Source organism: Strigops habroptila, chromosome 12 (assembly GCF_004027225.2).
Source record: "Strigops habroptila isolate Jane chromosome 12, bStrHab1.2.pri, whole genome shotgun sequence".
Taxonomy (NCBI): Eukaryota; Metazoa; Chordata; class Aves; order Psittaciformes; family Psittacidae; genus Strigops; species Strigops habroptila.
The window spans coordinates 20382684-20398386 of NC_044288.2; the positions used below are offsets into that span (position 1 = coordinate 20382684).

The 15703-nt window shown below is 41.5% G+C and overlaps 2 protein-coding genes across 3 annotated transcripts; one reads left to right on the forward strand and one right to left on the reverse strand.

Moving 5' to 3' along the window:
• The first annotated feature begins 4040 nt into the window (after nucleotides 1-4040).
• CCNG1 (cyclin G1) lies at nucleotides 4041-9939 on the forward strand. The gene is made up of 7 exons (XM_030503798.1): nucleotides 4041-4250; nucleotides 4804-5067; nucleotides 6171-6424; nucleotides 7021-7099; nucleotides 7182-7280; nucleotides 7550-7744; nucleotides 8409-9939. The coding sequence occupies exons 2-6, from the start codon at nucleotides 4804-4806 to the stop codon at nucleotides 7739-7741; spliced, it is 888 nt and encodes a 295-aa protein (XP_030359658.1). The 5' UTR covers nucleotides 4041-4250; the 3' UTR covers nucleotides 7742-7744; nucleotides 8409-9939.
• NUDCD2 (NudC domain containing 2) lies at nucleotides 8105-15539 on the reverse strand. Of its 2 annotated transcripts, XR_003994084.1 has the most exons (5): nucleotides 15284-15539; nucleotides 14469-14517; nucleotides 13077-13228; nucleotides 11809-12143; nucleotides 8105-11157 (listed from the first exon to the last, which is right to left on the reverse strand). XR_003994084.1 is itself a non-coding variant. In XM_030503799.1 (4 exons), the coding sequence occupies exons 1-4, from the start codon at nucleotides 15470-15472 to the stop codon at nucleotides 12060-12062; spliced, it is 474 nt and encodes a 157-aa protein (XP_030359659.1). In that variant the 5' UTR covers nucleotides 15473-15539; the 3' UTR covers nucleotides 10545-12059. The 2 variants fall into 2 exon arrangements, 1 of the variants encoding a protein (XP_030359659.1); XM_030503799.1 differs by having other exon boundaries at nucleotides 10545-12143.
• Between the last annotated feature and the right edge of the window lie 164 nt (nucleotides 15540-15703).

Genomic DNA, 15703 nt, shown 5'->3' on the forward strand with positions numbered 1-15703 from the left:
CCCATGACTACCTCACTCCTCAGCTTGGCACAGCTGCATAAACTTGGACCGATGCGCCTTCAGCCACCATACCAACTCACAAGAAAACTGCCTCAGGCAGGACATCCACCAAAGAGGTAGAACAGACATCTAGTAGAGAAGATGTAACACCTTTAGCTATCCAGTCTTAACCCTCTATCTTATATTTGCCAGAGCTAGAAGGGAACAGCTACAACACACTTCAGAAGTTACTGTTTCAGAAGTTACAGCCCTGTTTGCTGCCACTCTCTTGAAAGTCTTCTACCCACACTCGGCAGCAGGCTGCACAGCAGATGAAGTCTGTGCACTTGCTTCAGCAAAATCTGACACCTTAGAGCAAGACACTTGTCACAGCTGCAGCGTTAGCACAGGTGGCTAACTGCAACCTAGACTGCACCAGGAATGTTAACTGAATACAACAGCAAAGGTCCTCTGGGCTTCCACTCGCTAAGTGTCTAAGCCCTAGAAATTTTTTTAAATCAAAACACGTACATTACATTCAACTGACATGAATTGGTTTTCCTTAGTGTTGATTCCGCCCAGAATCCTTACTGCAAGAACAAAAAATAGGCCAGTGACTTTGGCTGCTGCCAGTGCCTTCCAACCAGCTCCATGGCCCACTTGCTTTTTAGAGTTCTCAGTCTATTTTTAACAGCACAGTTAAGAAATAGAAGCTATTTAAAACAAGCAGCATAAAAAAGAAGTATCATTTGCTTCACATGATTATTATGTGCATAGTAATGACAGGAAGACTACTGCAAATGTTTTCCAACTCTTAAAAAAGAAGAACGCTTCCTTTGCAATATATAATTTTGAATTTTAATTTAGATAACTCAGAGTATTTACTGGCAACAAAAATATGCATATTCATGGACCTGATTTACTATAATCTTTATTTCTGATGTTCTACATCTGCGAATACTTGAAGTACTTGAGTTTGCATTCATGGGCAATTATACAGGAATCTCATAGAGTAGCAACAGATAGATTTACAGTTAAGAGTTTGTAGCGCAGAAAGCCAATTCATTTTCTTCTCGGGCTGTGGCATGAAATTTGGGATTGACGCTTCCACTTTCATTTTTGAACAAATTACTTTTTCTTGTCTAATAGACATACAAATCAAGGTCATTATAATGAGGGTCAAAACAGTGATTTTTAGATGCATTCACTCTACCAATAGTTAGCAAAGGTCTGAGGAAGGAAGTTAAATAGCCTGAAAGTTAGATTCTATGCAAGTGCTTTATAGGAGAAAGATAGACACACTATTTGGTCATTCCACCTTCACACACCAAGAGCTCCCTCAGGCTACCTCATGCTGGTTTCCATGCTGCCTTCTAGAAATGCAAGCACTTACTATGCAAAACACGTTTTTCTTAGAAGTCTCTGCATATCTACCCACTCTTCTGCCTGGTCTTACCTTTCTTGTCATTCATCCCAGCCTTCTGAAGTACAAAGATTCTTCTAATAAAACAAACTTTAATTGATTTCCAAAGGCAAGTCGTAGGGAGAATGAAACAAACCCATAATAAATCAGTGAGAAGTACAATAGGAGAAAGTAAGATGAATACAGCTTTTGATACATATACTGAGTAAGATGATAAAGCTCATTGATGCATGAAACGGTCCCTCAGTTTTATAGTCACACGCCTTTAAAGAAAGGAAAACAACTGCAGAGGTTTCCCAGGAAAGCTGCTCTTTCACCTTCCTCTTCCTTGTGTGCCAAGAGGCCAATGAATACTGATAATGACAGCCATTAATAAAGAAAAGAGGAGGATGTGCAAAGTGCGGTTAAAATGGAGTTTGGATCACTGTATTTAGAGCAACTCAGGCTGTTACTCTGGTGAGACCACACATACTACTCTTACCAGTATTTAGTCAATGTTCCCAAACAGTAAAAAAACCCACAAATGAACAATTTCTGCCGAAAAAAAATCTCTCTCATAACTAACCTTTGTTTTCCACACAGACTGCTTTCAGGTGAAAGTAATTCCACAGCATTACTCCAAGACATATAACGAAAACACATTTCTCATAGCTATACTGCAACGACCTACCTCTGAGAGCAAATCCTCCATGCTGTTCATTTCAGGTAAAGGAAACCAGGATTTACGCACACCAGATCATAGTTCGTTGTTGGGTGCAACTATATTAGACATAGGCCCGCATAACACAAAAGTACCCTGTTCTGAACAACGGCAGTATTATCTATCATATCCGTCAGCTAAACTGCCTCTTTTTTCTAGCCTCGCAAATATTACGCTAGTTTTACCCCAACGGGCTTTAAAGCCCTCTTGTCCTCTACTCCTTGCCGATGTGACAAGCTCTAATATTATGAGTATTATAAAGAAAATGTTGTGCTATAGGGGAGGGTAAAATACTGCCTGGAAGAGGTGTTGGTCCTTTGCAATTAGCCACCAACTCAGGTGCAACTCATTCTCCTCCATTTTTTAAGGAAAGGCATAAAGCACTTTAGAAATAAAGCAAATGCAAAACAAACACGTTCATAACCAGAATAGAAAAACAGTGTCCCATAAGACAAAGGATGACTTCTTCAACTTGTGCTTTCAGTTATAGATTATTAGTAGATCTGGCCAAAAGTGGTGCCAGGAATGCTGCCTAAATGCTGAATATGACGTCCAACCTTCCTTTCAGGAATATTTTTGAACAACAGACAAGCTGAAACACTTCGCACACAAAAAAACCCCAAACAAACAACAGAACCCCACCACATTGTTCTCAGGATAATTATCACCTAGACTGTACTGAAATCCAGGACTTCCAAAAGCCATAAAGCCCACCTGCAACTGAACTCTTCCAAGCCCTATGAAGATACAAAGCACTTCCTCCCACCTGCAATATGCATACATCTTCAATATCTATATAGTTAGTGGTAAAGTTCAGGATATATCACCTCATCTATTAGTCACATATCAACATATATTTTCTTTGAGGAGTTGAAAGATCAAATATAGCTAATAGGTTTGCCTTCCTAAAAACCCTGCATTACAGAAAATGTCAGTTCATTCCTTAAAGAGAATTTTAAGCCTTTCAACCAATCTATAGCAATCAGCACAAAAAAGCTTGAAAGTTTCAAACTGAAGTAGAAATCACACCCCAGCAGTTTCAAGAAAGCAAGTACTTAAGCACCTTTAATCCATTTGAAAGAGGCAGAATCCATTACAGGTCTGCAAAACACCTCCTTCAGCCATTTCTCAGCCTTTTAAGAAACTGGCATTGACTTTTGATAAAATAACAGATAATGGAACATTTATTAAATAAAGTCTTGGGCCTCCAGAACACCCCAAACAGAAGCTCTCAATAGTGAGCAACTCCCTTCCCCTGCCTGAAGCCGGTTCAGAAGCAGTACACTTTCTGCACCTGCAATAGTTTCAAATGCTGTTTTGTGTGTTTAACACCACCACCCTGTGTTTTTCAACTCTCGTAACATAATTACTTATCACAATCAAAAAGAAGAAAAGTTTATACACAACCTGACCTGAAACTTCCAACAAACTGTAGTTAACTTTCATCGGCCACATGCTCACCTTCACATAACGGCGCCAGTTTTCCGAGAAAGAACGTTTGTAGTTTCGCTTCCACCTCCACACAAAGGAGGTGGAAGCAGGTGCGCGTGTAAACAGCGCCTGAGCCCCAGCAGAGCCCACCAGCTCTTTTAACCCAGAGGTGAATGGGGTCCTTCTGCTCGCCCTGACCCACCGTGGACACGCACAGAAAACCTCACTGCAGTGGCTCCTGGAGGGGCGCGGCGGGCGCCTTCGCACGGATCGGCCGGGGCGAGGACGGCACCGGCCCTAAAGTTGCCCGCACGAAGACCCGGTGCCTCGTGCTCCGCCGCGCGGCGCCACAGCGAAGGGCGGAGCTGAGACCTGTTATATGAAAGCACCGGCACCAGAGGTCGCCACTCTGCCGGCACTGCCGATCTCTTAGCGACGGCGCCCCGCCCCTTCCCACCGCCCGCGTCCTGTGATTGGCCTGCCTGGAAGTCTATCATCCCCTGAGCCCCGCCCCCAGCGGGGCGGAGCGGGACGGGAGGGGGCAGGCTGTTAGTCCGTCTGTCCGTCCGGGACGGCTGCTGTATGGCGTTCTCCTGGTGGTCGCTGGTGCCCGAGGGACCGGGCAGTGCTTTAGAGTGACCACTCGGCGCTGGCGCTGTGGGTCACAGCGGCTCGGGGCCCTCTCCACCGAGAAGGCAGCGGGGCGACAGGGACAAGGTAAGGGCGCGGGTCTGTGCCCCACCGGCGGTGGGTTTGGGCTCCTCCGCGCTGTGCCCGGCCTGTCCATAGGGCGGACGTGGCCCCTCCGTCCCGCCGACAGAGCTGGCAGGTCGCTTGTCCGCCGGCGGAGCCCCCGGGGCGGCGAAGGGCAGGCCCAGGCTTGTCCCGGGGAGGCGGCGCCTGCGCGGTGCGGGGCCCGGGCTTGTCCCGGGGGTGCGGAGGGGGCGGGTAGGGCCCTGCGGGGCACAGAAAGCGCTGCCGGGGGCCCGGCTGTGAAACCCAGTTGCGCGGAGCTGCTCAGCTGCGGTGTCACCCCGCCCCTGGGGTGCGCGGGGTGACCGGGGTTTGAGCCGAAGAATATCGCTCCCATGGGCAGAATGGGAGCAGCCCCCAAGGCCCCGCTCGCTCTGTCCGGGGGCAGCTTCCCTGCTGAATAGTTCACATGCCTACAGAGAAAGGAAAGTTTCTATCTTGCTTTAGAGACAACTGTAACTTAGTAAGTTTTCCCCTTTTAGCTGTTTGATATGCTTACATTTGTTTGTTATTACAGATGATTGAAACACTTGTAACTACTGAAGCTCAGGAGCTGCTGTACCAGCTCACAGCCCTCTTGGAACAGGAGTTAAGATGTCAGCCAAAGGCCTCTGGCCTGAGGCTGATCGAATCTGCTCACGATAATGGCCTCCGGATGACTGCAAGGCTGCGGGACTTTGAAGTGAAAGACCTTCTCAGCTTAACTCAATTCTTTGGCTTCCATACAGAGACGTTTTCACTGGCTGTGAATTTCTTAGACAGATTCTTGTCAAAAATGAAGGTAAGGCTTTCTAAAGTATAAGCTCTCAGTCATTGGCTTCTATTCATTGCAGCCTTGTTCCTATTATAAGTTAAAACATCTTGGCTTTAGATGGCTGAAGGTTAAGCTCCTTCCAAAGATTCTGCTTGCACAAGAGCTAAGAAATGGCTTTCCCTGTTCAGATTTTAGTGATAATAAGCAAGCTGTTACCTCTGGAGAAGAGAAGGAAGAGGGCATCAGTTTTAACTTGAGGATGTCCATAGGCTTGGAAACGCAAGCCATATTCAGGGGTTAGATCGAGACAGATTGTCTTGCCTGTTGCATATATACAAGAATGCCTTAAATGACTTTTACTCTTTCCACTTACCCATAAGCCTTATTTATATCAAGAGGTTTGAAGCTGTTCGCCACTTAGAATCTGGTAAAACATTTTGTTAACGCTCCATTCTACTGTGCATATGTGGCATGCTGACCTAGGTTGTTTTTAATTGCCTAACAAGACAGGATTACCACTGTGCTATTTGGTCAAGAACAACAGCTTGTTTTCTTTGTGTGTTAAAACAAAAATGAGAAAGCTAGATGGAGTGGATAGGAAAATGATGACCTGAAAGATTTCTGAACCCAAAATAAGCAGTAAAAATGGGGACCGTAGTGCCTATGGAATAAGTCAGGGTTTTGTATATATATGTGTGTGTATGTATAGAAAAGAGTAAAAAATAAAAACACAAACGTTTTTGTTGTTTTGGTTTTGGGGTTTTTTTTTTCAGAAGCCAATATGTACCACACTTTAAGCCTTCAAAAATTCTGATTAGGCTATTACAGAACCTCATTAAGAAAACAGTTCTACCGCAATCAAAATATATTGTTCTGCAATCTTGCTTTTTAGATTAATTAGGCAGAACTTGTAGCATGTAATGGTTTCCTCATTCAGTTAAATAAAGGTAAGAATATAAGCAGATAAGACTAATATCTCCATCTTCAAAAACAGAACAGGCCCTGTCTGCCACCCATAATTTTTTTTCTAAAATACATTGGTCCTACATAGTTTGGTACTTATGTGTTGATATGACTGATCAAAGGCTTTCCTCTTTAAAGTTAACAAACAACAATTTACTTTTCCTTAGGTACAGCCTAAACACTTGGGCTGTGTCGGACTCAGCTGCTTCTACTTGGCTGTGAAGGCATTAGAAGACGAGAGAAATGTTCCCCTAGCCACTGACTTAATTCGAATAAGCCAGTACAGGTTCACTGTTTCTGATATGATGAGAATGGAGAAAATCATATTGGAGAAGCTGTGTTGGAAAGTCAAAGCTACAACAGCCTTCCAGTTTCTACAACTATATCACTCACTCATTCATGAGAATTTAAGCTGTGAAAGGTAACATTCTAATATTTATTTTGCTATGACCACGTATGATCAGGAATCCTATGTAGAAAAGTAAGCAGGGAAATAACTTGAGTAAATGGCCTTTCTATACTTAAAAACTCCACAAACTTTACCCCTTATTGGTAAGTATCATAAATGTGAATATCTGTGGTTTAATATTATTTCAGTTTTAAAAGTTGTTTGCATAAATTGATCTAAAGAGTATTGCTCTCTGAGCCAAAACCCAAACTTGCTCAATAACAGTGGTATAGTGAATCTCTGCTTATGCTGCACAAAGTATTGCCTCATTGCAAAGATTTCAAAATCTGGCTTAGAAAGAGATTCCTTTTGCTAGTAAGCACTAAAATTCCTGTTGGTAAGCCTATTTTGACAGTATGAATCTCCCCAGTGTAGCACAAGATTTATCTTTAGCATTAGGACTGCCAAAACTGAACACCTGTTTGACTGTAACCCTAGAACTTCTGGGACAAATGAGGCCTTTGTTTAGATAAAAACATTCTTCCTGCTGCTCTGAGTTCCCAAGGGTGGTGCTGCCTTGATCAAGCTTGCATTCTTTTTTTACATTCACTCATATGTGTTTATTATAGGAGAAAATACCTTAATTTTGAGAGACTTGAGACCCAGCTTAAGGCATGTCACTGCAGAATCATGTTTTCTAAAGCCAAGGTAAATGTCTTGAAAGCTCAAAAACAATGAGACTACTGAAACTTAACAAAGCAGTGTTTAAAAACTTTTTCTCTCTCTCCAGCCTTCTGTCTTGGCACTGTCTATTATGGCTCTAGAGATAGAAGAACAAAAACTGCTGGAGTTGACAGAGGCATTGGAATTTCTGCAGTTGCATTCCAAGGTATGTATAGATAAAGTTTCAGGGGAGGAAGGAAGAAAAATGCATGCAAGTGCCTACACAGTGGAAAAGGGGGAGATCCATTGGCATACTGGTTTGTTTTGTGGCTTTGTTGGGGTTTTGTTTGTTTGGGTTTGGTTTGGGTTTGGTTTGAGGGGTTTTTTTCCATTTGGCTTGGGATCTCTGGTTTCCTATCTTATATAAAGAAGCTGAAAGCACATGTATGATGTAAGGATTTAATGAGTTATATAAGATTCTGTTTTGCTGTTTAGATAAACAACAGAGATTTGACCTTCTGGAAGGAACTGGTGCTAAAGTGCCTTACAGAATATTCTTCAAGCAAGTGTTCCAAACCAAATGTCCAGAAATTAAAATGGATTGTGTCTGGACGTACAGCACGGCAGCTTAAACATAGCTACTACAGAATAACACACCTTCCTACAATTCCAGAGACCAGCTCATAATAGGTAACTTCTTGTAAAACCAACTTCTGATGATGTAGAAGTAATTAGCTGTTAACTACCTCCAAGTTTCTTATTCTGTATAGTAACCTCTTGAAGACATGTAACATAAACATAGTAGGCCTCTTACAGAGGCTGGTCTTTTGTCGTGTTCATGCTTGAGCCAGTACTGTACCTAAAGAAGTGGCAACCTAATATATGAACACTGGAGAAAGAACTGCTCCTCTGGTGTGCTGTGGGAGCAGAAATGTGTTCTACAGATATTGGGACATCACACAAACTAAAATGTGGAGTGAAACTGGTAAAAAGGCAGAGAAAAAGCTTGGCTTGCTCCTATCCTGAAAAGAACCAGCCAAAAGGAAACAGTTGCCTATTAGAATGAGTTTATTTTAATCTTTCACTCAAACCACTTAAAAGGAAGGCAGTTCTATAGTATTACTGGTATAACTCTCTGATTAGTTAAGTCTAAAAACTGTAATTCAGTTATTCATATTACTGGGGATTTTTTACTCTGTAGAAATTGTGAACTACTTCCTTATCAAGACTGTAATTCCAAAAGCCGTATATTTTCTATAACAGCTGTTTGTTGTTGTCTTGCTATATTAAAGTCTGATACTTTGTTTCGTTCTTGTAGAAAGCCTTCAGTTGACTGGTTTGGATTTTTTTACAGGAGTACAATAAAATGAGGAGAGAACCATGCTGTGACCTTGTCAACAGACACGTGAATATTTGAGAAACGAAGTCTGAACCATGATCTTAATAATGAAGAACTCAACTCATGGAAAGAATATGTAACATCTCAGACTAAAAGATCCTTCCAGCAAATATGTTCTTTTCATGATGATTACAACAATATTCAGTGTCAGTTTTCAGTCTAATTTGTTAGGCTGTTTACTGTATAGTGAAATACCACAATACTGATACATGGAATTTTAACACCTCATAGTTTGCAGAGCATCTTGTGTAGTCTAACTTTGGCTTACTGTAACTGGAGGTACTGAACTGTATATTTAATTTTAAAAATCTGGTTCCAAAGATTACATGACACTAGCACTGTGCTGCACTGTCTTAATCAAACTAAAGACTAACCCTGCTCAATACTGATGACAGTGGCAAATGCCTGTCAGTCCACCTAACATGCTGTTTGGGCAGTGTCATGTGTCCATATGTTCCTGCTGGGCAGGACACTGGCCTTCTACCATAGACACATTAAAAACTAGGCTATGTGATACCCGCCAAACATGTCAAGTAGTTAAAGCAGAAGAAAAGAGAAACGTTAGTTCATTCCCTTATAAAAGGGTAGTCACTAACACAGCATCATTAATTTCAGTATTTTCTAAGAGGGGTAGTTTACTGAGGTTAGGAACTATGTCATAGAGTGTAAAAGCTTCGTGATACTTGGTGAAGGCTGAGGGAAAGTAGTGGGTCACCTGCCCTAAATCTGACATCAGTTCTCCAAAGTTTCACTGTACAAGGTATGCTGAACAGGTACATTTTTATAGGCACAGTAGGAGCAGGGCTAATGTCCCATCTTGACCTGTACATAGGAGCAATCAAGAAACACTGAAGATTGCTTCAACTCTGATCTCTTTAATGATAAGCTGCTTAAAATACAACTGTTTTTTTGAAGACCAGGTCAGTACTTGAAGCATATCACGGTTCTAGTGCTAACAAGGAAGTGAATAATAAGAATGTATTATTGTATGTAAGATGAATAGAGGTGTTGAGGGAATGTTGCTAATGACCTCTTGAATGCTGCCTCACTGTGGAGCAGAGGCTGTTAGCGATGTGCTGTTAGTAACGGATTGCCATATGAACTGACTTAGTGGATAAGGAGAGATCAGAATGTTCTGAATTTGGAGTGGTTTTAGGTGTTAGCCAGGCAACCCTTTCCCTTTTATGCTGAGGGGGAAACCATTCTTTTAATATCATAAACTAGTTAAACCTTTCATAGAAGACTTCATACCAAAGCTCTGTATTGGACAAATCAAACCTTCTCATGAACTCAGAGTGATTGCACCGCATAACATGTAATTGGTTTTTGTAACTGCCAGTGCTATCTGTGCATTGTGCTGGCCTGTGAAAAGCGTACAAGTGATTTGAACAAAGGTGTGGTCATTCTACTGGGAGAGATGGTGAAGATGCAGTGTGCAATTCTAATTGTCATGCCTCAATATTAAAATATGGACCTTTCACTTAAACGTTGAAATGTGCTTAACTGTGTGACTTCTTTTCCTATTTGTTATAGAACATCTTAGTAGAAAGCCTATAAAGTGACTTATATCTGAACAGTACCTGGAAAACTTCCAGACAGGGCATAAGAGATCATGGAGATACTCTCAAATTTTCCTTTTTTAAGAGGTTGAAGCTGCATGGGGAAGGCTGGAGAACCAACAGGAAAAACTCGAGATGCTTGATAAAAATTATTGCAACTTGGACCACAATTACTCTAAATCCTTTGAGATCTTTTCATCTATATTCTTCTAAACTGGAGGCTTCTAACTTACAGGATATGATCAAAGTAGCTAACCCAGTAGTTCACACCTCTCCTTTTAAAACAATTCAGAACTGTGATGCCACAGTACATTCTAAACAGTTGGTCTCTCTCCTTGACTTAGCTGTAGGATGACTCATGCTACTTCATAAAGCAGAAACTATGGGTATGTTTAGCTTTGAAAATGCATATAGCAAATATAAGTTCATGCACTGAAGTATCAGATGGCATTCTAAACTTCTATAACCAAAAGACATACAAAACCACCCTATGCAAACCAACTGCTGTAACAAAAAATACTGTTTCACTGGATCGTACTTCAGCATTTTAATGCAACATTAACTGTTTTCTATCTCTGTCCTCAGTTAATTTTTTTATCAGTCTTGTTCATTTCTTAACTATACTGTCCACCTTTTATACTAGGATCATGGTAAAGATACAGCACTTCATGGCCAGAAATCAGCGTTCGATACCACACTACTTTCCTTTGCATAGTAAGGCAAGTTCTCTACAACCAGAGCACAGCGTATGGACCTACTTCACATTCCGTAAAGATGACATGAGTACACGCTTCATTTCAGGACTATTAATGCTTGCTTGTTCTTACAAGAAAGCAGTGGATGTAATTAAAATGAAATCATTCTTCCTCAACTACTGCTTTATTTTTGCCATGTGCCAACTGAAATAATGATGCAATTTTAGAAATAAGGCTCAGCAGCATGATGCACAGCTGCTGACAATTTATCACCAGTGAGATTTCTGCTGAGGACTTAAATATAGGCAATAGTTTCAGTGTTCAGACTACAACAGGATTTGGCAATCAAGTCTTCTTCCTCTGTTAGCCTGTTTGACCCAGCCTTCATTCTGTGGTTGGAGTGCTTCTCAGCTCCATATTGCTGTGGTTGGAGTGCTTCTCAGCTGTGTCCTTAACAATGAGTAGAAAATTCCTCATACATAATTGGCACATGCAAAACATTATACGATGCAATAGCTAAGTTTAAAATGTGGCTATTAAGTTTAAAAACTGTATCTACAAAAATTTACAGCTTCTTAGAGAGCAGCTTGTGCTGTATGTTGGGAATGAGATACCATTCCCTACTTAGGGACCTCCTATTCCTTTCAAAAGTAATCATATTCTCTTACTTTCAAAATCTTGAATATTTATACTGAAAGGCTATATTACATAAACACATAAAATTATTTATACATCAGAGTTTCATCTGACCTTTCAGTTTTCTAGTATCATTTACCTGGTAACAAGTACAAATCATTATTGCTGTACTTGATAGCACAGTGGATTGTAGAACCTTATCCGAAGCAAGATGCTGTAGCATTTTTATTTAAATCACTTTTTTAGAATAACATTTATGAGTTCTCCAAGGGCTGCTACAGAGGGAAAGTGTAAGTGTAGCCATCCTAATATCCTTCCCATTGCAACTTAAGAGAAAATATTAAATATCTTGCTTATAACCTGTAATCTGCAATGGTGAATAAGGTATTTTTGCATAAAGACAAGTGGCATATTTATAACTGACCAGTTTAGTATGCTGCTTCTAAAAACAAAACCCAAACCCACCTGCTTCAAGATGTTACTTTTTGTGTACACCTTTCTCTCTAGTTTGTCCCTCAGTATTAGAAAGTTATCACAGTTTATAAATCAGCTGGTAATACTTTGTCTTCATTCTACTGGAAGAGATCTTTCTGTTCACTGAAGTAACGACTTGACAGCAATCCATTGAAGAGATCGCTGAAGCCTTCCCCAGTTACATGATTCCAGCCCTTACGTGTAATGAGAAATTCCTCTCAGGGAACACAGACAAAAGCAGTTTACTTTTCAAGACTAGAAAAGTCTGGTCCTCCTTTGCTGTAATTTCCAGAAATTTCTGCCCCGCTGAAGTCAAATCCAGGGTTCTGATGGAGGTAAGAGAAAAGTTTAATTGATATACTATTCATAATTAAAAATATTTTAAAACCCCAAACAAAAAGCCCCAAACTGTTTCTGTTAATACTCTGCTCTTGTAACAAGGACATACAATGATCAACTTGTCATCTGTTTGTCATGGCACTGAAATTCTTGGAAAATGCATCAACAGATAAACCTTGAATTGCCTTAGTTTGGTTGCATACTACTGAAGTGAGTTTGTGATGCTGTTCTCAATTTGGCAAGCAGTTAGGTCTCCCAGTAAAGAAATATTAAGGAAAGTTTAAGAAAAAATTCTGGCTTCTAGTGTCCCTTGAAAATACAATTTGAAAATAGAAGTACTTGCCATGCTGGATAAAAAGTCTCATAAATATGTTCCCTGTTGTGGTATGTATTGTGCTGAATCAGCTGTTCAGTAATAAGTTGTAATCCTACAACTCTGCAGATGCTCATAGCTGTGTGCTAAAGGTGTACCAAAACAATTTAAACAATTTTAGTAAAAGGGCAAAGAAAATCTTGTCTAGCTAACCATTCTACACCATCTGATATTATAAACAAACATATTCAATAGAGCTTGATGCTAGAAGTCTGTTGTAAACATGGCTATGTCATAATTCTAGATAATAACAAATTGTGTGTAGCCTAACTTAAGCAAAATGTTGTTAGTATTGTGCAACAAACCCTAAAACATCAGCACCACCCCCTAACCCATCTTAACTTTTCATAAAAACTTCAGACAGGCTACAGACAGTATAACCTCTTGAAAGTACACTGACCAAGCCTCATGAGCACTCTCTATATATTAAACTACAGTATATGCTTCCACAGCACTGGACAGCAGAACAATTTTTCTCAGCTTTCATGGCCATGACCTTGGTGTGCAAACACAAAACATAAGGAGTAATTCTGGTCCTTTAACTTGCCTCTCTTTGGAATCGCTCCAGTGTAAGTTTCCTCTGCATCTGGTCCTGTACCCAAGGATCAGCAGCATATTCATTTTCTAGCAGAGACGTCCAACAATTTCCAGCATCTCGGTTTGTCTTCATTAGAACAATTCGTATCAGCTTCCTGTCTTCTGTTGAATGAAAACACACATAAACCAACCATTAAACTCAGTCCTATGCACAAGACTTTGTTGTTGTTTTGGTGAATTCACCATTAACAAGTACAGGATTTTTTTTTTTTTTTTTTTTTTGGTGAAGTAATTTAAATTCTTAATACCAACAGAGTTCTTGTAAATATACATTAACAAGAAATGGAAAGGCTGAAGCAAAGATGGCCTATACAGCCATTTCTCCTCTTTCTGTCCTGTAAAATGCTGAAGCTGTTTTAAGGGATTAAAACAGTTTGTCAGTACTTCTACTGCAAACATAAACTCACCTTTGAGAGAGGTTCACAACATATAAAAGATTTAATCTATTAATACATATACCTCAGCTCAGGCAATAATGAAACACTTGAGGTCAGGCTTTACAGAGATATTACCAATAAAAGCCAGAACTGTTTCAGCACCATATGGAGTTCTAATCAATTTATTTAAACACAGACAGTACGCCTATAGACAACACATTGGAAGTACATTTCAAAGGCGACACGTAGGATGTCTGGTTCTACTTAATTAAATAAACACAGCATTAGGAAGTGTATTTTGAAGATTATTCACATACTGGAAAAGAGTAGGCTTTGTGATGCTTGTTTACACTTCTAGTTATCACGTTTAAGTTACTAAATTATTAAATATTTAGAATAAACATTGAATGGAAAACAAAATCCATCATAGGACGATTGAGAGGCACAGTCTACAAATGTGATTGCCAAAACCCAAAATAATCTGAACACTTTACAATAATTATGATGTAACAATTAGAGAAGCTTTTTTGGTTTTTTCCTCATCAGCTGTAAGTACCTTAGTGTAATTTTTAGATTGGTTTTTGATTCTCTTGGACTGTAGGTTTTGTCACCCATCCCAAAACTATAATGCATAAGGAGAAAACTCAAGAAAAGTAACAATTATGGAGAGGCACAGACTGCCTAACTATACTGTAATTGTCAGCTTTAATAAAGGTTTGCAAAAAAACACCCACTATATGGAAGTGTCTGTAATCCACTGACTACTGCCTTCCAGGAAACAGCACGTCTAGGGCTTCTGTACTACCTCAGTTCCTTGGTCTGGCCATAATGGTTGGGGTTTTTTACAAAGCTATGTACAAGGAAGAAAGTAATCTTTCCCATTACAAAAAAGGGCTAAAACTTCTGCAGCATCTTTTGAGACGTCCCACTGCACTCATAATATCACTTCAGATGGAGGTTGTTACCTAACGTCCACGTTCCTTCATCAGTTACCGTCGAGTCAAAAAGTTTACCCTGCAAAAGACACGTACAGCATTATAAAACTGGAAAACTGGCCCAGCATCCAGGTCCCACTGAACTGCCAAGTTTTACTCCCAACTTACCTTCTTGGTTTCTACTGAACATGGATAGGGTGGTCTGGCCCTATAAGGATAGGCTTGCACAGGGACCATCAAAGAATTATTTTTTGTTACACAATTTTTTTTTTTGGTGTACACACAAACAAAATGAAAAATAAAAAGCTTTTGTTACACAAACTTCTTTTTTAACGAAGTATTTACTACGGTCTCTGTTTCAGTATCTTAGCGCATTGGAAGGGCTTTTCTCAGAGGGTAATATCCTTTGTAATGGGCTGCCATGAAAACGCCAGAGCTTCTGCCACGGGTGACATACAGCTGCGGTGCCACGAGGTACGTGCCCCGTGCCGGGAAGAGCTGCTTGTTCCCGGTGGGAAAGCGAAGCTGCTGCTGACCTGGGTTATTGGCGTTCGGCAGCACCTACACGCTGCCTCAGTACAACCCAAGGAACGCAAACCCACGGAATTTGTTGGCTTTGTTTTTCCCATCGCCTTTAAAAGTTCGACAAAACTACCCTGATACACTTCGCTTTTAATTTCTCAAAATCTGGGTATTTAAAGAAGGAAACACCACAGACACGCGGGCGGGGCAGTGAGCCATCTCACCTCTAGCACCCAGCGGAGCTCCCCGGGGCCTCCGCGCCGGGCGCGGGTGACAACGCGAGGTCCCGTCCCCGTCTCCGCCCCCCCGCGCCGCCCCGGTACCTGCAGCACGTCCTGGCCCCGCACGGACAGCGCGATGTGCCGGCTCTGCAGGTTGCAGCAGACGTCCTTGGCCCGGGTGCCCGGCGGCACCTGCACCTCGATGAACACCTCCTCCAGGGTCTGGTACCAGCGGCCCCAGGGCGTCCCGCAGGGCACCACCCCGCTGCGCTCCTCGAAGGGAGCCGACATGAGGGAAGGGACCGGACGAGACGGAATCACCACCCCACCGGGCCGCGCGGGCCGCCCTGCGCATGCGCACGGCTCAGCCGCGGCTAGCCCCGCCCCAGGCGCCACACTGGAAAGGCAGAGCGTCTTCTCCGAGGCAGTCGCGCTGATTGGCTGAGCAAGCTAAGGCTGCAAGAGGTGATTGGCTGTCTGGGGTGCGTCGTCCTGTCAGTTGTCCCGTTTGAACGCTGCGGC

Bases quoted from the DNA above. Each gene is read 5' to 3' on its own strand.
- CCNG1 (XM_030503798.1), top strand. From the start codon at position 4,804: ATGATTGAAACACTTGTAACTACTGAAGCTCAGGAGCTGCTGTACCAG. The intron at 5,068-6,170 runs GTAAGGCTTTCT...ACTTTTCCTTAG, and splicing joins GATTCTTGTCAAAAATGAAG to GTACAGCCTAAACACTTGGG. The intron at 6,425-7,020 runs GTAACATTCTAA...TGTTTATTATAG, and splicing joins GAGAATTTAAGCTGTGAAAG to GAGAAAATACCTTAATTTTG.
- NUDCD2 (XM_030503799.1), bottom strand. From the start codon at position 15,472: ATGTCGGCTCCCTTCGAGGAGCGCAGCGGGGTGGTGCCCTGCGGGACG. The intron at 14,518-15,283 runs GTACCGGGGCGG...TGTCTTTTGCAG, and splicing joins GGGGCCAGGACGTGCTGCAG to GGTAAACTTTTTGACTCGAC. The intron at 12,144-13,076 runs GCAAGTTAAAGG...TACCTCCATCAG, and splicing joins TGGAGCGATTCCAAAGAGAG to AACCCTGGATTTGACTTCAG.